General features: G+C 46.2%; 1 protein-coding gene across 1 annotated transcript in view; it reads right to left on the bottom strand.

Moving 5' to 3' along the window:
- JPH1 (junctophilin 1) overlaps positions 1-25,291 on the bottom strand; it is a 454,495-nt gene that overhangs the window by 146,506 nt on the left and 282,698 nt on the right. Inside the window, exon 3 of the mRNA XM_085605419.1 lies at positions 14,139-14,257. Within this exon, the coding sequence (XP_085461545.1) occupies positions 14,139-14,257 (119 nt within the window). The remainder of the gene's footprint in view (positions 1-14,138; positions 14,258-25,291) is intronic.

Here is a 25,291-nt window from a genome sequence, read left to right as displayed (position 1 = left end):
TATGCTTTAATTGTCCTAGTACTAATTGCCTTATCACATCTCCAGAAATCCTTTATTTTGTTTGATGAGTTGTATATGTATTATGATATTTATGTTATGCCTATTGTCGTGCCTCTGGGGGTTGTTTTTTACATTGCCACAATTTGCTTTCCAATCCCAGCTTACCTTTCTGTTTTTATAGATAATTTCTTAATTAAATGTTTTTATTGGGATTGAAAGAATCTGTCTGGGCATCCCAATTTATTAATTCTGTACGTAATAATTATCATCTTGTTTCTAATGCATTTATTTGACACCCTTGGCCAAATACAGTGTGACCGCCTTTTGAAAGTATATTTTCACCTTAGCGAGCTCATCCCTATGGTACACCGCAACCTTTTGGTCAAGACCAGGTGGCACACTGACACCCTCGCGCCCTCTATGGAGACCGAGAGTGGCGGAAATGAGCCAATTCCCGCTTCAACTTTTCCTTCCACACTGGGAAATTTTGATAAACAATGGTACTAGATGGCGAAGGAGAAGCTACGGATCTGCATGAGAAGAAGCACAAAGAAAGAAACTGCTTTTAATGCCAATAAGTGCCACTTCTCTGTGGCTCTGCTCACTTCTGAAGTGTAACATTGGTGCTGAGCCACACAACGACACCTACCGGCATGCAGGAGTATTGCTTTTAAATTCCAGATCTTGTCTGACGCCTGGGGAATACTTACAAGGTGTGGAATCTGTGGATAGAAGTATTATCATAAGTATTATTGTGTGAGTGTTAGACTCTTCGACCAAGCAAAGAGCGGTGTGCTAGATAAGACCTTGCTGAAATAAAGCAGCTGGAGGAGAGGAACAAAAAGCCTGTGCCACCTATGGCCCCCTCCCTTTCAGGACAAAGTGGGAAAGCGCTGTACTGCATTCAGTGAGACACAGCCTTTTTAAGAACATTGTAGTGGCGTTTCAAGTTGGAAAGCGGAGGCAGCCACGAATAATAAGACTATACTCCCTCCCTAGAGCATAAGGTTAGTCAGGAAAGTCACACAAAAATCTCAACCAATAGAAGAGCATGAACAGAAAGAAGAGGCTGTCACTCAAGATCTCTCGCTTAGAGCGCAACCATCCCAATCTATTAAAAAAAATAGTTTTCTAAAAAATTATAGAGCTACAAATTTCATGTATTTCGAACAAAGACCGCTCTGTAGAAAGATAACAAAACGGAGGTTTTAGTTGAGGAATGTGGAAACCTGTATGTATTCTACAGGTCTCTACTTGAAGGGTAATGAAAATGCTGGTGGAAATGTATAAGATACACTCGAGCCAAAAGGAATAAAATGTAGTCATGGATTTCTGTGCAGGACAGCGGCTTTAGTCTAGGTTTTCTGCTTTGTGAAGGTTTTCTGCTACTAAGCAGTGTTGTTCCTACAAAGAGTTATATACTCTTCAGCTGCAAGGAATAGAGGATCTATTCAACGAGAGGCTCCAAATGTCTAAGGGTGATATCCCTGTGGACCAAATAAATGTGATACCTTGGTACCCCTACACTTAACATTGTGTTAGGTAATACATGCTAATGGAAGATATCATTAGTATGAGGATGTTGTCCTAAGAAGAAATCTCTCAATACCCAGTGCTGGACACAAAGCTAGCATGAAATAAACTGAGGACCTTGAACCACGGCCATTACAGATGGCAGTCCATAAAGATGAAAGATCTCAGAAATAAAAGTTTGAGACATTATTCTTGCAGAGGTTAGGTTCATAAGGAAAAGAAAATAAGTCATTTTGGAAAATACATCAACAATCATTACACAGTAACCACTGGGTGGACGAAGTTTAACAGTAAAATCAGTATATATAGTATGCCAGAGTTCAGGAGGTATCAGAACAAAAGCAGATATACAAAAAATTTGCGCTGAATCTTTCCCTGAGCACACACTGACCATGAGGATTTATAACTCTAGTCATACTTCACAGAAGGGCCTCCAAAAAAGTGTAGCATCCAATTCAGGGTGGAAGCTACCCCAAAATGTCCTGACATAACATCTGTAAAATGTCCCTTTGGAGGTTTTTCTTTTATAGAAGGGATCAATAGAGCCTTCTGGAAAATAATGAAACCTATCAAGTGACAGACAATGATGTCTGTACCTGTAAAATGTCCAATTTCAAATGACCAAAGTCTTCACAAGCCTTTTTAACTTTTTCCAAGATGGACTTAAATACTTCCAGAAGTTGATGACTTGGTATTGCTCAATCAGAGATGGGGGTTACAGATATCAACAACGCAGACTATCAGCTAAGACATTCTTTATGCCTGGTATATTGGTAATGAACGTGTCATATTGAGAAATGTACTAAGCCTGCCAGGGTTGACAAATGTTTCGGCATTAAAAGCCTCACATGCACCAAGTTAAGATAAACAGTTCCAACTTTGAAAGCTTCTCAGGTTCCTATAAAAAATAGATCTCCACTCTTTGCAAGCATTTTAGTGGCCAAAAGTTATTTTTTTCCAGAATATTACAATTAGATTCACAAGATGTGAAAGTCTGAGAGGTAACAAATGGGATGTACCAGGCAAACATCTTCCGGTTTCCTAAAATTGAACAGCTCAAATGGCTCTTTCAAATTAATTTAATTATTTTGAAGGCTCAAGATGCTGACATCCTAGCAAAATCGTCTATCATATACCTTCTTGAGAATTTTTATAAGGTTTCTGACAAGTTTGGAAAATCAGCACTAAATCCTTGATAAAAAAAGATGCAATTCTAAGACTCATTGTATTTCCTTCACAGAGTATGGGAGAGAGAGAGAGAAAAAGCAAGAGATTTTTGAGTGGAGGGGCGATTGGGTGGGAGGGGGGTGAAAGACAAAAGGCCACGCCATCTATGACTTCCCAGGAACTCAGAGTCACTGCATAAAGGAGCAGTGCAAGAGCGTTCCTGGTGGGACTGCGAAGATGGCCTTGGCTGCTAATTGTGACAAAAACCGGACGTTTTTAGTTAATTTGAAAGATCAAATTTCCCTTTTTCACGGTTCATTTTTTTATTTTTACTTAAGAAATACATGTTTTCACATTTTCATCATGTGCATGAGACATCCAGGAAGGAAGTAAACTTCTAATGTTCCCAAAAATGGCACAGTATTCATGCTGAAAGGTGCCAATGCTACCTCACTAAAAGTATAGAAGTTCTTCAGAGAAATGTGTTCTCTCTCATTAGTGGTAAGGCAGTCCTGCTAAAAACTGCCAACAGTACCCCAATTACTGTGTAGAACAGAAGTCACACTAACTGACGAGACTTTCAAAGCATATATTGGGCAGGAAGCCCTGCAAGTCACCCAACCCCTTGAAAACATTTTCAGAAATGATTATTAATCATATATTTTTCCTCAAGTTAGGTGACAAGCTGTAGAAATGCTACTAATGAACTTTGGCAAATAAGTGTTGTAACAAACACCAACAGGCTCATGGATTTGAGGTATCATGGTGTTAACGAACCCGTGAAAATGAGGGGGTATCTTGGGGCTCTTACATACCACACTTTACAGCAACACTTCTTGGATCTCTACTGTCCAACTTGACAGGAGCAAAAACCGACATTTCACAGGGACGGACTACTCAGATTTAATAAAATAGAACACAATATCTTCATACTAATCTCATATCACATGGATCTTGTAGACCGCTTTATGCAAAGTGGGCAAATACAGGAGTTTTCTAAGGGTAAGAAGGAGCAACATATGAAAGTAACCCTAGATGCCTAACCCAAAAGGACTGTTTGTGACTCTGCATCCTCTTGTGAACCCTCCCCGACCAGTCTGTGAAGACTTTGGTCATTTGGAATTGGAGGTCCCATCCCCCTCCAATTTCTGATCTGGTTAAATCTGCAAAGGAGATTGAAGAGTGCTTTAGCACCAGCTAGAAACATTTTAGAGGCATATGCCAGGAAACTGCAGAACACAAGTTTGTAGTGAGGAGGTCCATGCAGGAAGGTAGTAGATAAAGATGTTTTATTCAAGCAGGTAACATGTTGAATAGTTCAGAACAACAAGCAGTTAATTTGGGAAGGAGAGCCCCACCAGGAGCAGCCTGTCTGTTGCTCAGCCCATGCTCAACTGTCACTTCACCTCTCTGTGTCCCAACATTCCGAGGCTCATCCAGACTCAACATTCTATTGAGTTCAGAGCACAGGCACTGGCTGAGCAGGTGGTGGACAATACAGTACAGTACATATGCAGGATACTAGATATCCCTTTTCCTTCCAACAGAAGAACAAATGCAATATATGATAAAAATAACGAGTGTGAACAAGGGACAGATAGCAAGGAAGGAACAATGGAGTGACGGAGAGAACGTCAAGGAAAAGAGCAAACAAAGCAGAACAAGGAGATAGATGGGCGGAAACAAGGAGGAGAAGGTAAAGTGTAAGTAAGCAAATGGAAAATCCAACCTCTACAACAATGAAGATAGAAAGAAGGAGACAGTGAGACGCAAGAGAGGAAATAAGAAAAAGAGAGAGACAGATGTACCAAAAACAACCCCTACGCACACCCACTGGCCAGGCAGGCAGGCAAGGAAAGAAGGACAAGGCACAACGGGAACAGAACAGAAGACATACCCTAGCACTGGGAGAAGAGAAGGAAGAGATTCCTCCTGAACAAGGAAGAAAGAGAATAACACTGCAGAAAGGGAAAGACTGAAGACCAAAGAAGAAATAACAGCGAAATGTGTATGGTCCAGATTCCAAAGATGAAAAGGTAGTGACATCAAGAGGAAATCTTAACAAATGAGAAACAGAAAAGAAGCGAAGTAAACACAAAAAGTATCACTTATCCTCCCCTATTATCAAATAGACGAACAAATCAAGATATAATTTATAGGGTTACATAATAAAATCGACATTGTAACAAACAATTACATAGCGAAAAAATAACAGCCAAGGGGAAAGGAACCCAAGGATGTCCTCTACTCCTAAGCAGGAGAGAGAGGAGCACTGTGAATGGGACCAAGGCCCATGCCAAAGCAGGCCGTGTAAAGTCAACCCCCATGTAGAGGAAAACAGTCCTGCCCTGTAGAGATGGGACTAAAACCCATAATACGCCCTGTGCGAGGGTGACGGTGAAAATGTAAATGGGACTGTGACCTATGAAACACTGCCCTGTGTAAGGGTACCTGTGAAAATGTAAATGGGACTGTGACCCATGCAACGGTGCTCTTTATAATGGTGAAAACCGTTTAGCCCAAATAGGCACGTGTATGAGCAAATGGGGCTAGACCCAAAGCCATCCCTGTGTAGGGAAGAATATTGTGTAAAACGTACACAAGTAAATAGAACAATGAACCCAATGAAGGTAAGTACCCAGAGTCCATACAAGCAAGTTGTATCCCATGTAGGCAAACGTAATGTGAGCAGAAGGGAAGATACCCATTGCCATCCCAGTATAAAGAAACGTAATGTGTAACGAACGCAAAGTAAATACACAATGAAACCATGAATGTATATGGCATAAACACTGAAACACATTAACCTGTGCAGACTGTCCAAGATAAAGATGAGAATGACATCGTAGACCTGTGTCACAGTTAAAGTTCAGGGTGTGCGTGTCACCGTAGTACTGTGACACACAGCAGCTGGTAGAAAACCATGTCAAGAAAACCCAATGTGGAATGTCAGCTCGTAGAAAGGGTCCGACGTGGATATAGATTGTGGTGGGTGGTGCCCACATAGGATTTAACGATGGAAAGAGAATCTTGAGGTCAGCCAAGAGGACAGGAAGTGGGAAAGCGGGCATATATAGTCATGTAACTGATGCTGTAGAGAATGGACCGGAAAACCAAACCCAAATTGTACTCACGGTTAATGAAATGTTGTGTGAGTACCGTAAACGTGTACCTCATAGGTGTAAGAGTCTGCAGCAAATATAGAAACAAACGTTGGGGTGAACATCCATAGATGACACAATGTGACAGGCATAAGGCACTTTATCCATAGAAGAGAAAACGGGAGGAACTAAGCCCGCTGTTACCTTGTTGGAATACATCAGCAAGATGAGAGAGTCCACGGGTCTCTTCCGCAAATGCATTACTCACTTTCACACAAAAATGGCGGCACGTTATATCCGCAGCCCCGGGAGGCTCCCGACACGCTTCCTGTGACCTTTGAGAGGCAATTCTGATGTATACATGTGCGGGATAACGTTGGCAGTAATTGACACTGTTGGCAAGTGTTATGTCTTTGACAGAAGAGGAATGCCTACAGGTCTTCGTGCTGACCTAAAACTAGGCCTACTATTTTCCTGTGCCTGGTAGATGTTTATCTGATGTTTGCATAGTGAAGTTTCACCAATTGGGACATTGACATTTTGGACACTTTTCTGGTCCGTGTCTTAAGAGGATTGTCTTCATGTCATCGCGCTTTATAAGTTTTGCCTGGTGATTAAAGTAATTTTATTTGCCGTGTGCATTCATGTCTCCATTGCACATTTACACATCAGCCCTGCCATTCTCTACAGATTTCAGTTGTCTTATCGGTATTGCGGCAGTTATAACCGGTAATTCCGTTGCTCTTCTTGAGTGCCTTCTGTGCGTGCTGTTCTCCTCACTTAGCGGACTGCGCGGATTTTCCTCACAAACCCTCTGTGACGTCAGGACTGAACTGAATCATAGACGCTGTTTGGTGCTCTTCTGTGCTGTGAGCCACCCGGCAGCACATTATGTACGTGTCTCCATTTTGCCTCGCTGCGAATGTAAACAGCACGCAATGCTCCTGGGCAATTGTTCATCGCAGGATCAAGGTTCTCTGTTGCTCTATTTCACTACGGAGGAAATTGGTGACGCTACCGCTCACGTTAGACTTCTTAATCTAAATGTAAGATTTTGACTGTGTAGTTTTTCCTGCCCGTTTTAGGGATTGCTTGTTAGCTACGTATCTCTGGCACCTCCCAGGCCCAAGACAATGCTACTCACTGGGTCGTGTGCTGAAGTCAGTATGTACATGTTGGCCATGATTTTCGAGCCACATGAACCTTTGATACATTTAGTAGTTGGCAGTGCACGAGGGCGGCAACGTCACATTGAGATCTAACAGCTAGTTCTCGAGTCTTCCATTAGACTCTGTCCACGCATGACTTTCTCTTTTTAGCATCTTGCTCAAGGGACTGTTCATACTCGCCTCACTCCTGGGTTTTATCGGCGGAATATTTTCCCATAATATGTTATGCTATTGACATGTTTTGCACTTTCTTGACCTTGTGTGTTATTTCGCATTCCCACACTTTACATGTAATATTTCCCGTTGTTTGGGATGCATTAGGGTTCACACACACGTTTGACTACACGGGCCACACACGTTTTTCACCCTAACTCAGGGCACTTTTCCATGGGTCTCTGACCCATTTACATTTTACACAGGTGCCCCTACATAAGGCATTGTTTCTTGGGTCACATCCCATTTGCATTTACACAGTGTCCCTTACACAGGGTACGGTTTCTTGGGTCACAGTCCCATTTACATTTACTCATTCACCCTCACATAGGGATTCTAATGGGTTATAGTCCCATCTTTACAGGGCAGTACTGTTTTCCTCTACATGGGGGGTTTACTTTACACGGCCTACTTGGTCATGGTTTTTTTTCCCATTCACAGTGCTCCTCACTCTTTAACATTGGGGTTGAGGACGGTCATGGGTATTTTTCCCATCGACCGTTATTTACTTTCATTATAATTTTCTATGATGTTACATTGCTGGCGCGCAATGCCACACTTTGATCTTATTTGAATTGTCCATTTGGAAATGGGGAGGAGTATAAAGATACTGTTTGTGTCTCTTCACTTTCTCTCTATTTCCCTGGTCCAGATTTCCTATTGATGTTCTTTTCCTCTTCATCTTGGAAATCTGCACTATACACATTTCGCTGTTATTTCTTCTTTGTATTTCAGTCTTCGTCGCCATCAAATGTAGCGAGGAGGCCCACACAGGTAATGTGAATTCAAGATGTTTTATTCATGAAGATAACAATTTGAGTAGTTTAGAAAAACAGGTAGATCTAGTTGTGAAGGAGAGCCCCACCAGGAGCAGCCTGTCTGCTGCTCAGCCCATGCCTAACTGTCACTTCACCTCTCTGTGTCCCAACATTCCAAGGCTCATCAGACTCCAACATTCTATTGTGTTCAGCGCACAGGCAACGGTTGAGCAGGTGGTGGAAAATACATTACAATACATGTGCAGGATACTACAAAGTTATTATCAGAATCGGTGCTCTGGAGGGGAGGTAAAATTGATTGTACTATTTACAAGTTCCACATTTTACCTGTAGATTAAAATATGGCCTCTGTGTGGGATGCTTTGAATCCCCAGATAAAAGCAACTCTTCCTGGTTTCCAAATATATCACCCTAGTTGGACTCATTCTGTGTGTCTCTGATTCATCTACGGCACCTGCAACTACCACCTGGAGAACCTAACCCATCTCAAAATGACCAATATCCTCAACAACCTGTCCAACCTCGGACTCCCCCAGCAAATGGAAGACCCATACACACCACAGGACACCTACTGGACTTCATCTTCACCAGTTTCAGCAGCATCACAAGAGACAGGCCCACACGAACACCTGGCTGTTGACCACAACCTCACCAACTTCAGCATACCAATCCCACACCACCGCAGAAACACCATTATCCAGATCTTCATGACAGGCCTGGAACAAGATTTCCAAAGTATCTCGCCTTCCAGTACGTTCAAGAAGTATTTTGTCTTCCAGTCAGTCTGTCTTCTCCTACCTCGCTCCTAAAGCCTAAAACAACCTGCTCCTGCACATCAGAGCTTTCTCCTCGGTTCTAGAATACTGCAAGAAACAGACAACCTAGCTCTTCACCTAGCCGTGACTCTAGCTAGAACTATAGCTCTTGCTTCAGAGCAAACATACCCTCCTGGGTAAGTTGTGCACTCTACAAATACACACAACATAACAAAGAGTTGATCTTGGGTTGAGGGATAAACACAGTTGCTGGTGTACCATGAACATACACAGAGATCAAAGCCGAGATACAAGAGACAGCAACTTGATCACATGTATTCTTCGAGGAACAAACACATGGCTTGAGTTTTTAGTTTTGACTCCAACATCTCTGCCTTATTTGTAGAAAATCTGATTCTGGATAGTTCTAAACTGTAAACAATCCAAGCATTGGGAAGAGGATGTGGCCTAACAGCTAAGGCGGTCGACCTTAAACCTGGGGAATCGGGTTCGAGCCTCGGCAACAACGCTCAACATCCTGTGATTCTCGGCAAATCACTGAGTGTCCTTATGTAATGCAACTGGTGATCATGTAAAGAGCTCTGATATATAAAACTCAGAAAGAAAAAAATGCATTAGTTAAAGCTGTAAACGTACAATTGTCGATGGACCTAATCAAACCATATTATCCGGAGATGCTAAAGTTCCACGGTGTTCATGAATTTAAGACTGACCACAACACAGGTTCTTTATACCCATCTGTAATTAAAATGTAAAAGAACCTTTGAATCTTACATGTACCCTAAACTATTTTAATGCCTCCGAACCTACAAAATAAAGGTGTTTCCGACCATAAAGAATTTCACAAGGTTCAATAAAGCACAGAGAGCAGGGTCAGCAGCAGCACAGACTATTCTCAAATACAAACAGCAGGTGTACCATACTCTGCAGCAGCACAATCTTATGTGTGGAAAAAACAGGTGCAGCAACAGTGTAAGCTTCCTTCACATAGAGAACAATTATATCAGTCACAATCAATGCAAGCTTCAAACCTAGATACCAAACAAGCAGGGGCAATGCAAGCTTCTGTTTCGAGGAACCTAGCAGAGGAACCTGAACCTAGGTATCAGCAACAGGATGAGCTCAGCCAGAGGCAGAGTTACATGAGTGAGTGCCGAGGATAGTCAGAGGAGCCAGGGAAAGCAGCACAATACTCAATGGTGACTAATTAAATTACTCTTGCATGGATTATCTAGGCTTGGTGGCACACACAGCAAGCAACAATGCTTCTATCAGGTATGTAGGTAAGATAAATAGTGCAAAAATTGTGGTCTATTCATATGTTATAACTCTATAAACATTTGCACACACACCAGCAGCGTCGGGTCGGGTTCACTTCAACACTGCACACCACATCAGGGCCTCACCTGTCACACCCAGATCTTTGCACACACTACTTACAACTACACAGCTTTCCAACTAAACTAACAGGCCTGCGCATAATCGTTACGGACAGTTTCAGTACTATGATGCCGGAATAGTGGCAGTTGCACACTAAATAAATTCTAGAAAACACTACCATAACATCTGCTGAAGAGGGACTGCAGAGAGAGCAGGATGACGTGAAGGGACAGTGATGAACCAGTGATATCGGGCGATCCTAGAACAGCAGTAAAAGTTTAGGGAAGTAGAAAGGGCAGAGAAGTAGGAAAATACTAAATAGGTACAAAGGAAGCTCAACCATATAGCAAAGATTTTTGAATTCCATGGAAATAAATATGGGATGATTACAACAGCAGGTTCGACAGCATGTACAAGGACTCAGGAGGAAAGGCAAGGATTGGCGAAAGCAGGACACAGCTATGTGTTTTGCCACATCTGTACTGCCTGATCCCTTTCTTTTCTTTAAACAGCCCAGAAATACAAACATAAACATGCATTTGCAATGCAATAGGTCTCACATTAACACAAGTTTGAGCTATTGGCATTGTAAATGACAATGCCTTTTATTTATGTTTTGGTTTTTAAAACATAAATAAAAGACATTGTCATTTACAATGCCTATAGCTTCAACTCACGTAAATGAGAGACCTATTGCATTGTAAATGCTTGTTTCATCCCAGCTACTCGGTGCTGCCCTGCATGGGAGTTCCTACCTGGAGACTGACAATGCTGTCCAGAACTGCCCATTCCTTCCTGACTTCAGTGACCGCAAATTATCAGTCTTGTTGTCACAATTAAAACTCATCAATTCTGAGTACTTTATTTGATTTTTCGAAGGCCTCTGTTAATCCAAATCTCTTACATATATGCAGAGGAAAATTATTTCACAAAAGACTGATCAAGACCAGCTTCTTAGTGGTCAAGAAGGAGCCAGCGCCAGACACGGGGTCCCTTTCATGGCCAGTGCAGCCAGAAACACAATGAAAGAAAAGAACCACTGTTCTTGGAACCCAGGACATAATATTTTCATTCCTAGTGATTTAACGTCTTTGGCAGTCTTTAGTAAAAGAAGAGGGAAAACAACGGTCTACTTGGCCACAACTCTGCCAGACAAAGAAGAAGCTCCACCCTTACCACGGTCTATGCATGCAAATACTACCGCCACTGGCTGTCTGCGCCACAGTAACCAGCAAAGTCATTCCTTTGCCAACTTCGGCCGGATATAGCCACCGGACTACGTTTCAAACTACTAGTCTGAATGAACAATCATCTCGAAACAAGGGACGAATCAATGGCACTGCTTGGTGCCTTAGTCCAGCGTGCAACATGGTACACATGCCAGGTAGTAAATTATACTACGGCGCCTTTGGTATGAACTTTTAACAAAAAAACACAACTGCAACTACACACAGGACTGACTGTTTAAAAGGTAAAGTGTTCTCCCAGTTTTTCAAGTTTACGCAGCTTTATTTTCACGTAAAGGTGCATTCATTCTTTCAGGCGCAGCAGGAGTTACTTCTGTCATCCTCGGAGTGGATGCTCTCACAAGATCCTTGAGAGAACTGTTCATGTGAAGAGAGAAAAAACTGACCCCTCAGACATCACCAATGGAAATAAGTACAAACCATGTTGGTAGGCACCAGAGTTACCTGGGTACAGACTGGAAACTGCAACCTATTCCCACTCCTTTATAAGCCAGGCAAGGATGCCATACAGCTCCCAGGATCGTAGGTTACCGACCAAGGCTATAACGCAGGCCCCTTGGTCGGCTAGACTCCGAAGTCCCTGCCTTCACCAGACCTGGGCATTAGTGAGATTCTGTAATCTTAACTATCTCTGGCCATAGTTTGCATGAGGTGGGGTGTCATATGTTCGCTTTGTGCCAGCGGCATCAATACGCCCACGTTCTGCCCTCGTTTTAATTTATCAACCCCAAGGGACAAACCTCGGAGCTGGCCCTGCTATTTGAGCTACAAAGCTCGCGCCACGCATTACAGGGGTCGACAGGGAAACGAAGTTTGGAACAGTAGCAGAAAGGTCGAGCGTTTCTCCACTCAGAAAATACTCGCAATCATTTTACAGGGGTTACTGATCGGCCAGCCCCCTCCCACCAAATCTCCCATCGCAAATTGTCAGTGCCAATACACCAATTTATTGCACTAAAGCATCGGGGATTCATGCTTGTATCGCGCTAGGATCATTAATAACATTTGTATTTTCTTTTTGTTCGGTCTAAAAGCACCACTTACGGTTTGTGCGCGTTCCTATGACCGGCACTCCCACCAGTCAATGCTGGTGTTTAGCTTCGCCTCGTAGAGTTGCTTTTATAGAGTGGTAACACTGGTCACGCTACGGTTGTTAAAGGTCAGTGTAGCACATTACCTACACCAATCCGTCCTAATTTCTGGGATCAATTTTCTGGTAGCCGACCCATAAATGTTTGAGGCTTAGGGGCAGATTTATGAGCCCCTTGCGCCACTTTTTCGTCACTTTTAACATGGGAAAAGTGACGCAAAAGTGGCGCAAGGGGCTCATAAATCTGCCCCTTGGTATCTTGTGGCCCGGCGGAATAACTGCGCCACTTTAAATCATGGAGGGAGAGCGCAATACAAACCGCTGCTCTTACCACACTATGCCTTGCTCGCTAGTCAGACAATGGCTGCGTGAAAAACAACAAAAAAACACAAGCTTAAAGGAGCTCTCACAGGGCGGCGCGCAGTTCTCCCCCTTAAGTGAGATGCAGACAAATGAGAGTGGGGTTGTGAGGAAGCAACACGGAGAGGAGGGGGACAAAATGAACACTGGATGTTATTTTAAGTGAATCAGTATTATGCCAGGCAGTAACTGAGCGCGGCGCCGCTTTGAAGACATGGCGCTCGGTTTCTTTTTATTTTTTAACTTTATCACGGAGCGTGGTGACCTTTAAGTGGGTGCTGCGCTTAGTGTTAAAGTTAAAAAATATATAAAGAAACCGAGCGCCGTGTCCCTGAAGAGGCGACATGCTCAGTTTCAAAGAAAGATAACAAAAAAACAGAACACGGTGTCCCTGAAATGTACACCGCAAAAATATACATAAATAAAGAGCGTGGTGTCCCTAGCGGGCGCCGCGCTCGTTAAGATAATAATAAACAGAAAGGGCATAGCGCTGCAGCCCATTTTCCCCATGAGTGTCCATTTCCAAAAGAGTGCTCGCCCACCAGATAATGCCCATCCTGTACCGCCGCAAGGAAAAGATCCAGTCCGGGTGGGCAGGGCCTAAAGGAGACAGGGCGGTAACAAAAAAGCCTCGTTTTCAATCAGAGGCCAGCGTTTTCCATAAAAGATGACGACAGCCAATCAGAATCATGGGCGGGGCTTCAAGCCCACTTCTGAAATCTCCTTGAATCCAAAAACGCCCTCGCAGAGTGAGCAGCGCCTGCACTGCAATGCAGGTCTGCGAGACCTAAAAACTAAATCGTGCACTTCCAAATGAATACAATTGACAAATCATTCTTTATACTCTGCTCCGAATGCTCTGGTGAATTTTATATATTAGGGGTCTCCAAACTTTTCTGCGACAAGAGCTACTTTTATTCCTGCAAAATTACCCCAGCTACTAATATTATTGGTAATAGTGACCACAGCAGACACAATTAAATCAGTGGGCACCCTATGAAAGATCATGAGTAATCACCTCAATTTAAATGTAAAAAATACACACTCTTCAATTTTAGTACAAATATATTAAGTCAGCCAAGCGAAAGCTTCTAAATTAGGAGGCTGGCCTGCGGACAAGAGAGCTACTTGCAGGTAGCTGGAGAGCTACTCATTGGAGAAGCAGTGTATCAATAACGAGTGATGTTTCTGTATTCATGTTACTGCAATAAAACCAGAAAACCCAAACAAAATGTATGCGGGTAAAAGCGATTTTCAGTTATTACAATTGTTTTTATCATAGAGTGGCAGACACACACAAACATATAGGACTTAAACATTTACCAGGCTGATGAAACGTGGGTGAAAGATCTATGGCAACTGCTCTTGCAATCTCGGACTCCTGGCGAGCAGCCTGTGCAGCTTGGTCTGCAGCATCACCTTTTGCTCTTGCATGAGCAGTCCTACAAGGAAAAAACAGAGCCTCAAGTTAATATGACCTATTTAAAGAGAACATTTTTTTGTGCCGAACAAAAATACTACAACTATCCCAGTTAACCGAGCTTGAAAACGGTACTTATAGTTTTTAGGCCTTGCTAACACAGTGCAAAGGCTGTACTGTGAGACGTATGGTTTACAATTCATTGGACTTACAACCCACCCACAACTAACCATGAGTAGTTTTCGTTGTCACTCTCATTTACAATCTTTCAATTGCTTAGCTACCGTAGACTTAACTTTCTTTCTTGAGTAAGCCCCTCCCTAACGCACTGTTAGAACCGGCGGTCTCTAGTTGGCAGAGGTATACACTTCTGACAAATAGGGACCAACCAACTCTAGTCAGGGAAAGGGGATTACACACTCAGATAACCCCTGCTACCCCCTTGGTAGCTTGGCAGAGCAGACAGGCTTATCTCAGAGGCAGTGTGTTAAGCATTTATGACCACATCCAGTAATAAAGTGAATACACTACAGATGGACACGACACAGAAGTTATTATAAAAATAGTATTTTTATATAAGGCTTAGCACAAGACCAAATAACGACAAAATATACCACAGACTTAATAAATACTCTTTGGAAGGAAAAATAATAGTTCAAGTAAGGTTTCTTCTTGGCAAATAGTTCTTTAGCAAAGTATTCTTCTGAGCACAGTTCTTTGGCAAAAATGTAACCCCCACAGGAGTCACACGACGTCGAGTCTACAAGATTCCCAAGGTTCGGCGTCGACCGCGAGGAGCGCTACGTCGAGCCTGGAGTTGCAACAGACCCCACAAGTACAGTACCTTGAGAAACGAAGAAAACGATGATCCACGACGTCGAGATGTCGGCGTCGAGGTCGGCGTCGATCGTGCCTCGGAGTCGGGTCAATCCGCAGCGGCGTCGAGGGATGTCGGGCCGGAGCAGCGCTCACGGCGTCGAGAAGGGCGTCGAGTCGATGCGATCAGCAGCGGCGTCGGGACGGGGTCGCTTGGAGGTAGAGCCGATACTCACTCCTCACTGGCGTCGATACCGGCGTCGAGACGGGGTCACTTGGAGCCGGGGCCGATACCCACTGCTCACTGGCGTTGCTGCTGGCGTCGAGACTGCAGATTTTCCCTTGTGTACTGGAAACAACACTTTCCAGCAATTCAGCAAATGGTGAAGTCCTTTGGCCCTGTGACTTCAGCAGGAGACTGGCACTCTTCCAGCCCTTGGAGATTTCCTAGCAAGTGTTCAGAGAGTACACACCAAGTTCCTCTCTCCTTGTTCCTTGGCAAAAATAAAGAAGCGGCTTTCAGGTTCCTCCACAGCAAAACAGCACTCTGGCAGAAAGGGGAGGCAAGTCCTTAGATCAGCAGGCTTCTTGTCCTTGGTACAGGTTTCCTTGTCAGAAGTGATCTGAGTTCTTGGTTCAGGGGTCCTTCTCTTATACCCCTTTTTCCCTTTGTTCCCTTTGTCCAAGCAGGGAGATTCCCACCATCTCAGGTTTGTTGTGGGTGTTGCCAGGCAGAGGCACCTGGCCTATTCACTGAGCAGGGCAGAGTCCTCAGCCGCCCAGCAGGAGGCGGAGCCAGTATTGTCACTGGCAGGAGCAGGGCTATCAGCCGCCCAGCAGGAGGCGGAGCCAGTATTGTGTCAGGCAGGGCAGGCTACTCTTCCCTCACTCTAGGTGTAAACGCCCCATTCACCCCACACTGACTCACTCAGACCTCTGGAGCCACCCAGCCCCTGACACACCCACCAAACCAGCAGAGACAGGTAGATAGTTGGACAAGAAAATAGCCACTTTCTAAAAGTGCTATTTTCAAACATAGAATTTAAAAACCATCCATCCTAAAGGGTGTGTTATTAAATTCTGAGTTCAGGGATACTAAACTCGACTTGCTACCATGCTCCCTGAGTCAGATAGATTATAATGGAGTTAATAATCAGTCTGCCCAGTCTGGCCTATTGGAGGCAGGTAGCCCTTCAATAGTGAAAAACGAAAATGGCTGTAATTCACTATTAGGTCATGCCACACACATCAGGGCATGACCTACCTTTTACCAACAATGCACCCTGCCCTAGGGCCTACCATAGAGGTGTCTGAAATGTGGCAAAGTGAAGGTTTAGAGACTGGTAAGTAGGTTTCCTTACCAAGTCGACATGGCAGTCAGGGACTGCACGCAGGCGCTGCGGTGGCAGGCCTGAGACACATTTTACACGCTGCTTCTGTGGGTGGCACAACCAGTGCTGCAAGCCCACCAGCAGCAGTTAACTTACACGCCCTTGGCACACGCAGTGCACTAGACTAGGGTCTGAACAGTAAGTCAACCAAGCCAATCATGGTAACACCAATCAATGTAACAATTTAACATAGGGAGCACTTGCACTGTGGCACTGATCAGCAGTGGCACAGTGCCCAAAGCAATAAACCAGCAAAAACATCGTAAACAGAGGAGGCAACCAGAAAAAAATGGAGGAGAGACTCATGCCAATGATGCCAGGTCTAACACGTGTCCCCTCCAGCTGAAATGTGGGGAGAACTACCCTTCACCCAGGGAGTCCTCATCACTAAGGCGGAAAAATCTGGACAGACCATCAGCATTGGCGTGATCTGTACCAGGGCGGTGTTCCACCGTAAAGTCCATCCCCTGTAGGGAAATGGACCACCTCAACAGCTTTGGGTTCTCACCCCTCATCTGCATTAACCATCTGAGGGGCCTGTGGTCCGTCTGAACCCGGAAGTGAGACCCAAACAAGTAGGGTCTTAGCTTCTTCAGCGCCCAGACCACAGCAAATGCCTCACGCTCTATCGCACTCCACCTTTGTTCCCTGGGAAGTAACCTCCGGCTGATGAAGGCTACAGGTAAGTCTCGGCCCTCCTCATTCATCTGTGCTAGAACAGCCCCCACACCATGCTCTGAAGCGTCCGTCTGGACAATGAATTCTTTTGAAAAGTCGGGTGCCTGGAGGACCGGTGCTGTACACATTGCAGTTTTCAGGGTGTCAAAGGCTTTCTGACAGGCGTCAGTCCAGATCACAAGTCTCGGCTGCTTCCTGGAAGTCAGCGAGGTCAAGGGGTGCACAATGTTGCCATACCCCTTGACAAACCTCCTGTAGTAACCCGTGAGACCCAAGAAGGCTCTCACCTGAGTCTGGGTTTTGGGCGGTTCCCAAGCCAGGATGGTATCTATCTTGGGTTGCAGGGGGGCCACCTTGCCGCTCCCTACTTGGTGCCCCAAGTACACCACTGAACCCTGCCCAATCTGGCACTTACTAGCCTTGATTGTGAGGCCTGCTCTGCGCAGGGCCAACAACACTTCCTGGAGGTGGCGCAAGTGTTCCTCCCAGCTGGCGCTGAACACTGCTATATCGTCCAGGTAGGCGGCGCTGAAATCTTCCAGCCCGGCCAATACCTGGTTAACCAACCTCTGGAATGTGGCAGGGGCATTCTTCATCCCAAAGGGCATCACACGGAACTGGTAGTGCCCATCTGGTGTGGAGAATGCAGACCTCTCTTTTGCCCCATCAGTCAAGGCGATCTGCCAGTACCCAGACGTTAGATCAAACGTACTAAGGTACCGGGCAGCCCCCAACCGATCGATGAGCTCATCAGCTCTGGGGATGGGGTGCGCGTCGGTCTTGGTGACCGAATTGAGTCCTCGGTAATCCACACAGAACCGAAGTTCTGGTGAAGCACCAGGCGCTGCAGCCTTTGGGACCAAGACCACTGGGCTGGCCCAAGGACTGCTAGAGGACTCAACCACCCCTAAGGCAAACATCTTGGAGACCTCCTCCTTGATGTATGCTCTGACCTTGTCAGTCACCCTGTAGGCCTTGTGCCTCACAGGAGTGCTGTCCCCGGTGTCCACATCATGGACACACCACTGAGTGACACCAGGGATTAAGGAGAACAAATCAGGGAATTGTACCAACAGATGGCGACAATCTTGCTGCTGCTCAGGGGTCAGTGTGTCAGAGAGGACAACACCATCCACTGACCCATCTTTTTCTTTTGCACACAGGAGGTCAGGAAGAGGCTCACTCTCCTCCTCCATCCCAGCATCCGTGGCAAGGAGCATGCCCACTTCGGACCTTTCTAAGTGGGGCTTTAACCGGTTGACATGCAGGACCCTTAAGGGGTTCCTGGGAGATTTCAAGTCCACCAAGTAGGTGACATCGCTCTTCTTCTCCACAACCTCAAATGGTCCAGTCCACCTGTCCTTGAGCGCACAAGGTTCCACAGGGGCCATGACCCAAACTTTCTGACCAGGTTGAAGCTCAACCAGAGTGGCATTCTGATCGTACCACCGCTTCATCTCTTCCTGGCTGGCCTCCAGATTTGCCTGAGCAAGATCTCTGAAGCGCCGAGTCTGGTTCCTAAAGGCCAGCATGTAACTATATACATCCTGGGGAGGTTTCCTGGGAGATTGCTCCCAGCCTTCTTTGACCAGACTCAAAGGTCCTCTTACCGGGTGACCATACAAAAGCTCAAAGGGGCTGAACCCTAGAGACTTCTGTGGCACCTCACGGTAAGCAAACAGCAGGCATGGCAAGAGGACGTCCCATTTACGCCTCATCGGTTCTTCAAGACCCATGATCATGCCTTTTAGGGTCCGGTTGAATCTCTCAACCAGCCCATTACCTTGAGGGTGGTAAGGAGTGGTAAACTTGTAGGTTACCCCACACTCCTTCCACAGGGACTTCATATAATTCGAAATGAAGTTGGTGCCCCGGTCTGACACCACCTCTCTGGGGAACCCCATGCGGGAGAAAACACCCATCAGTGCCCGTCCCACCACGGGGGCCGTCACTGTTCGGAGAGGGATGGCTTCCGGGTACCGGGTGGCATGGTCCACCAAGACCAGGATAAACCTGTTGCCCATGGCTGTCTTGGGGTCCAGTGGCCCCACAATGTCAATTCCCACTCGCTCAAAGGGGGTACTGACGACGGGAAAAGGTTGGAGGGGAGCCTTCTGCTTCCGCCCACTTTTCCCACTTGCCTGGCAAGTTTGACAGGTCCTACAATGGATATCTGAATCCCTTCTCATCTGGGGCCAATAAAAATGGGTGACAAGCCTGTCATAGGTCTTGTCCTGCCCCAGATGTCCAGCTAACGGAACGTCATGAGCCAACCCCAGTAGGAAGGCTCTGAAGCGCTGGGGTACCACCAGCACACGGGCTGACCCAGGTTCAGCAGCCTTAGGCTCGCTATATAGGAGGTCGTTCTCCCAGTAGACCCAATGTGATCCTGACTGATCACCTGTCGTTTGGGCTGAGGCCTGCTGCCTCATACCCACAAGAGAAGGGCACACTTTCTGTTCAGCACAAAATTCCTCCCTGGAGGGACCACCATCCTGCTGCCAATGGGTCAGCTCGGGCAGGTCTCCCAGTTCGGCCACTTGTTCTCCTGTCGGTTCCAGGGCATCCCCCTCAGGGTCTGCTCCCTCCTGGACCGCGGGAACGATGGGGGACGGTTTCCCGCGCCCCCTGCCTCTTCTCTTCACGGTGGGGACCTGGGCCATATTTTCAGGCCCCAGGGCCCCATCAACACCCTTACTGACTGACATGGACCGGGTGGTCGCACACACCCACTCAGGCAGACCCAACATTTCCAGATGCGCTTTTCTCTCCACCTTAGCCCAAGGGGAGTCCTCCAAATCATTGCCCAAGAGACAATCAACAGGCATGGCGGGCCTCACAGCAACCTGAAGAGTACCTGAGACTCCCCCCCACTCAAAGGGAACTTGAGCTACCTCACACTGACTCTGTGAGTTGTCAGCAGCTACAACGGGGTAGAATGCATGAGGGACCACCTGCTCTCTGGACACCAAGTGACACTTGACAGCTGTCACACTCGCTCCGGTGTCTCTGAGAGCTTCCACCCTATGGCCATTAATGGTCACCCACTGCCTATATTTCTTAGTGTTACTAGGCAGAGGGGTTGGAGGGACCATTTCCACGTCTCCTAAAGAGACCAGGGACATTTCTGCGGGACCCCACCCACCGGGGGCACCCATCTCCTCCCCTCCCAGGGCTACACTCGCTACCTGACGAGGGGGTGCACGCGGCGGTGCATTCGAATCCTTCATGGGACACTGGGGATCATAATAACGGTGTCCCACCTGCTTACAGGCATAGCAGGTCATGGGGCCCCTGTGAACAGGTTTACCTGTCGGGGCCTCTGGCTTCTTTCCAGGGGGAGGCTGGGAACCCTTCCCTTGGTTCCCTTGGGGATTACTTTGGGGCCCTTTCTGAAACTCCCTCTGTTTACCCCTGTCCCCCCCACTCTTCTGCTGGGGACCCTGCCCACCTTTGGCTGAGTCTCCCACTGGACCCTTGTGGACCCTGGTACTGACCCAGCGGTCCGCCTCCTCAGCAAGTTTTCTAGGGTTAGATAGCTTGCTATCAACAAGGTGCTGGCGTAGCTCGGGAAAACAGTTATTAGACAAGTGCTCCCAAGCAAACAAATCATAAAGAGCATCATAACTATCAACCTTGCTACCCTTTATCCAACCATCCATGGTTCTGCAGAAAAAAGACACATATTCAACCCACGTAGTACCAGGCAACTTCTTACATTCTCTAAAGGTTTGTCTGTACTTTTCTGGGGTTAAGCCATATCTCAGCATTAAAGCATCTTTCATATGAGTATAAGACATCCTATCCTCAGCAGGAAGGCTCAACAAGGTATCTCTCCCCTCGTTTGTAAAGCGGCTCCACAACCCCGTTCCCCAATCCTTCTCAGGGACCCGGTGGGCCAATAACGCTAACTCATATGCTTTAAACCATTGGCTAATATCTTCATTCTTACTGTAATCTTTGATCACATCTTTAGGAAAATAAAACCTACTTTCTGCAGGCACAGATGGAGTGCTGCCACCAGAGGGATTCAACTCTAAACTCTTAGTTTTAAGCTCCATCTCCCTCACCATCTTCTCACGTTCAAACGCTAATTTCTCTCTCTCAAAATCTAATCTTTTGCTCTCCATTTCAGCTTCTCTCTTGCTTCTTGCATTCTCTAATTCCAACTGCCCTCCTAATTTAAGTTTTGCCATCTCTAACTTGTATTCCCTCTCCTTCTCCCTGTCTTCCAACTCTTCAGGAGAAAGGCTCTTAGAGGAAACACTGCTGCCTGGAGATGACACTGGCCCACCTGTGGGCTCTTCCTCTTCCTCTTCTTCTTCCTCTTCCGGTACCACCACCGGGTCAGAGGGATCTCTGGCCTCTAACCAGGCCTTCAGCGCTTTGAGGAAGTCGCCTCTCAATTTGAGACCTGTGGTAGGAACTTTAAACTGCTTGCAAAATCCTCTTAGATCCTTTAGCTTGTAGGAATCTATCTTCTCCTTATCAAATTCCCCCACAACAATCTCCACAGGTGTAGCAGCTCCGGCATTCTCCATGGTCAAAACTGGCAGTGTTTAAAAAAAAAAAAATAAGCTCCAGGAAAGCGGAGAACAAAAATAGAATATCCTACCAAACAGACTGTGGCTGCGTTATGGTCTGCTTTCACTATGTAGCGTACACTAATCACTGCACATGAGTCATAAATGCAAAGTTCAAATCCCACCGCTGCCACCAATGTTAGAACCGGCGGTCTCTAGTTGGCAGAGGTATACACTTCTGACAAATAGGGACCAACCAACTCTAGTCAGGGAAAGGGGATTACACACTCAGATAACCCCTGCTACCCCCTTGGTAGCTTGGCAGAGCAGACAGGCTTATCTCAGAGGCAGTGTGTTAAGCATTTATGACCACATCCAGTAATAAAGTGAATACACTACAGATGGACACGACACAGAAGTTATTATAAAAATAGTATTTTTATATAAGGCTTAGCACAAGACCAAATAACGACAAAATATACCACAGACTTAATAAATACTCTTTGGAAGGAAAAATAATAGTTCAAGTAAGGTTTCTTCTTGGCAAATAGTTCTTTAGCAAAGTATTCTTCTGAGCACAGTTCTTTGGCAAAAATGTAACCCCCACAGGAGTCACACGACGTCGAGTCTACAAGATTCCCAAGGTTCGGCGTCGACCGCGAGGAGCGCTACGTCGAGCCTGGAGTTGCAACAGACCCCACAAGTACAGTACCTTGAGAAACTAAGAAAACGATGATCCACGACGTCGAGATGTCGGCGTCGAGGTCGGCGTCGATCGTGCCTCGGAGTCGGGTCAATCCGCAGCGGCGTCGAGGGATGTCGGGCCGGAGCAGCGCTCACGGCGTCGAGAAGGGCGTCGAGTCGATGCGATCAGCAGCGGCGTCGGGACGGGGTCGCTTGGAGGTAGAGCCGATACTCACTCCTCACTGGCGTCGATACCGGCGTCGAGACGGGGTCACTTGGAGCCGGGGCCGATACCCACTGCTCACTGGCGTTGCTGCTGGCGTCGAGACTGCAGATTTTCCCTTGTGTACTGGAAACAACACTTTCCAGCAATTCAGCAAATGGTGAAGTCCTTTGGCCCTGTGACTTCAGCAGGAGACTGGCACTCTTCCAGCCCTTGGAGATTTCCTAGCAAGTGTTCAGAGAGTACACACCAAGTTCCTCTCTCCTTGTTCCTTGGCAAAAATAAAGAAGCGGCTTTCAGGTTCCTCCACAGCAAAACAGCACTCTGGCAGAAAGGGGAGGCAAGTCCTTAGATCAGCAGGCTTCTTGTCCTTGGTACAGGTTTCCTTGTCAGAAGTGATCTGAGTTCTTGGTTCAGGGGTCCTTCTCTTATACCCCTTTTTCCCTTTGTTCCCTTTGTCCAAGCAGGGAGATTCCCACCATCTCAGGTTTGTTGTGGGTGTTGCCAGGCAGAGGCACCTGGCCTATTCACTGAGCAGGGCAGAGTCCTCAGCCGCCCAGCAGGAGGCGGAGCCAGTATTGTCACTGGCAGGAGCAGGGCTATCAGCCGCCCAGCAGGAGGCGGAGCCAGTATTGTGTCAGGCAGGGCAGGCTACTCTTCCCTCACTCTAGGTGTAAACGCCCCATTCACCCCACACTGACTCACTCAGACCTCTGGAGCCACCCAGCCCCTGACACACACACCAAACCAGCAGAGACAGGTAGATAGTTGGACAAGAAAATAGCCACTTTCTAAAAGTGCTATTTTCAAACATAGAATTTAAAAACCATCCATCCTAAAGGGTGTGTTATTAAATTCTGAGTTCAGGGATACTAAACTCGACTTGCTACCATGCTCCCTGAGTCAGATAGATTATAATGGAGTTAATAATCAGTCTGCCCAGTCTGGCCTATTGGAGGCAGGTAGCCCTTCAATAGTGAAAAACGAAAATGGCTGTAATTCACTATTAGGTCATGCCACACACATCAGGGCATGACCTACCTTTTACCAACAATGCACCCTGCCCTAGGGCCTACCATAGAGGTGTCTGAAATGTGGCAAAGTGAAGGTTTAGAGACTGGTAAGTAGGTTTCCTTACCAAGTCGACATGGCAGTCAGGGACTGCACGCAGGCGCTGCGGTGGCAGGCCTGAGACACATTTTACACGCTGCTTCTGTGGGTGGCACAACCAGTGCTGCAAGCCCACCAGCAGCAGTTAACTTACACGCCCTTGGCACACGCAGTGCACTAGACTAGGGTCTGAACAGTAAGTCAACCAAGCCAATCATGGTAACACCAATCAATGTAACAATTTAACATAGGGAGCACTTGCACTGTGGCACTGATCAGCAGTGGCACAGTGCCCAAAGCAATAAACCAGCAAAAACATCGTAAACAGAGGAGGCAACCAGAAAAAAATGGAGGAGAGACTCATGCCAATGATGCCAGGTCTAACACGCACGAATCAAGTACATGTGATCCTACTCGTCTTTGTTCTTCCTCGCCTTTTTGGAATACTCAATTTCTTAAATGTTATAAGCATTTCAGTATTATTCCTGGACGTGCAATGTGCTTTCCTACTTTTAAATCGGGCATATGGCTTCTTATTGATGTTGCTTTTGCCCATCTGCTGTCTCTATTGCCGAGTTCATTATTTACACCACTAACTGTACTACTCTACGTCACTCTACCCCACTGTATTCTATGCCACCCCACCCTACGCCGCTCTACTGAATGCAACCTCACTCTACACAACACCACACCATTCCATTCCAAATATTGCCACTCTAATCTATGCCACTTTACTCAACTCCACTTCCTGCCACCCTACTCTATGCCTCTCCACACAACCCCATTCTACGGCATTCTAAACCACTCTAATCTATGCCTGTTAAAAATTGGGTTATTGGCTCGCTAGAGTATGCACTTAAACCAGGCATAACCCACCACTTTAGTCACGGTAAGGAAGTTACACGCCCAAGATAACCCGTGATCACCCCTTTGGTAGCTTGGCAGAGCAGTCAGGCTTATCCCAGAGGCAATGGGTAAAGCGTTTGCGCAACACACCCACAAACCAGTTACATACTAGGAACACCACAAATAGACTCCACACAAAGGTATATAAAAATATCCTTTGTATTATTCACAAAAACACAGATCACAAATCAATTTGTAGTATGTAAAGCACATTGGACCACATTCTCATAAATCACTGAGCCACTAGGCGCTTGCCACAACATCAAATTGATCCTAAATTGTTTTTGCCAATTAGGCAGTTGTCAATCATATGTAGTGCACTAATGTATAGAGATAATATTGCCCATATCATCAGAACAATTCATGCCTAACATCAAAGTCAGAGCATTACTGTACACCTTTATAGGTTGTCCAGGTCATAAAATGCATATCCTAGACCACCTTGCCAACTAGGCCACTATGGTGACACACGTGGAGAATAAATCAATGTTGCCACCAGGCCATGTCACTAAGAACACATACTTGTTACCATGACTTCTCTCATAACATTAGGGCGTGAAAATGCAGCAGTTTGATTAGGGAGGGAAGTCAGATCAAGTCATCTGGCAAAACCGCCCCCAACAGTGGGAGGCAGCCGTCTAAGGCCATGAGCCACAGCTGCCGGGGCCAAATACGGCGAGGCCCCTCCTGGGCTCATCTCGCAAAGGCCACAGAAGCAAGCAAAA

The sequence above is a fragment of the Triturus cristatus genome, chromosome 5_1 (assembly GCF_964204655.1).
Source record: "Triturus cristatus chromosome 5_1, aTriCri1.1, whole genome shotgun sequence".
Classification (NCBI taxonomy): Eukaryota; Metazoa; Chordata; class Amphibia; order Caudata; family Salamandridae; genus Triturus; species Triturus cristatus.
The sequence above is the reverse complement of the archived record's forward strand: the minus strand, read 5'-3'. Positions and strand labels throughout refer to the sequence as shown.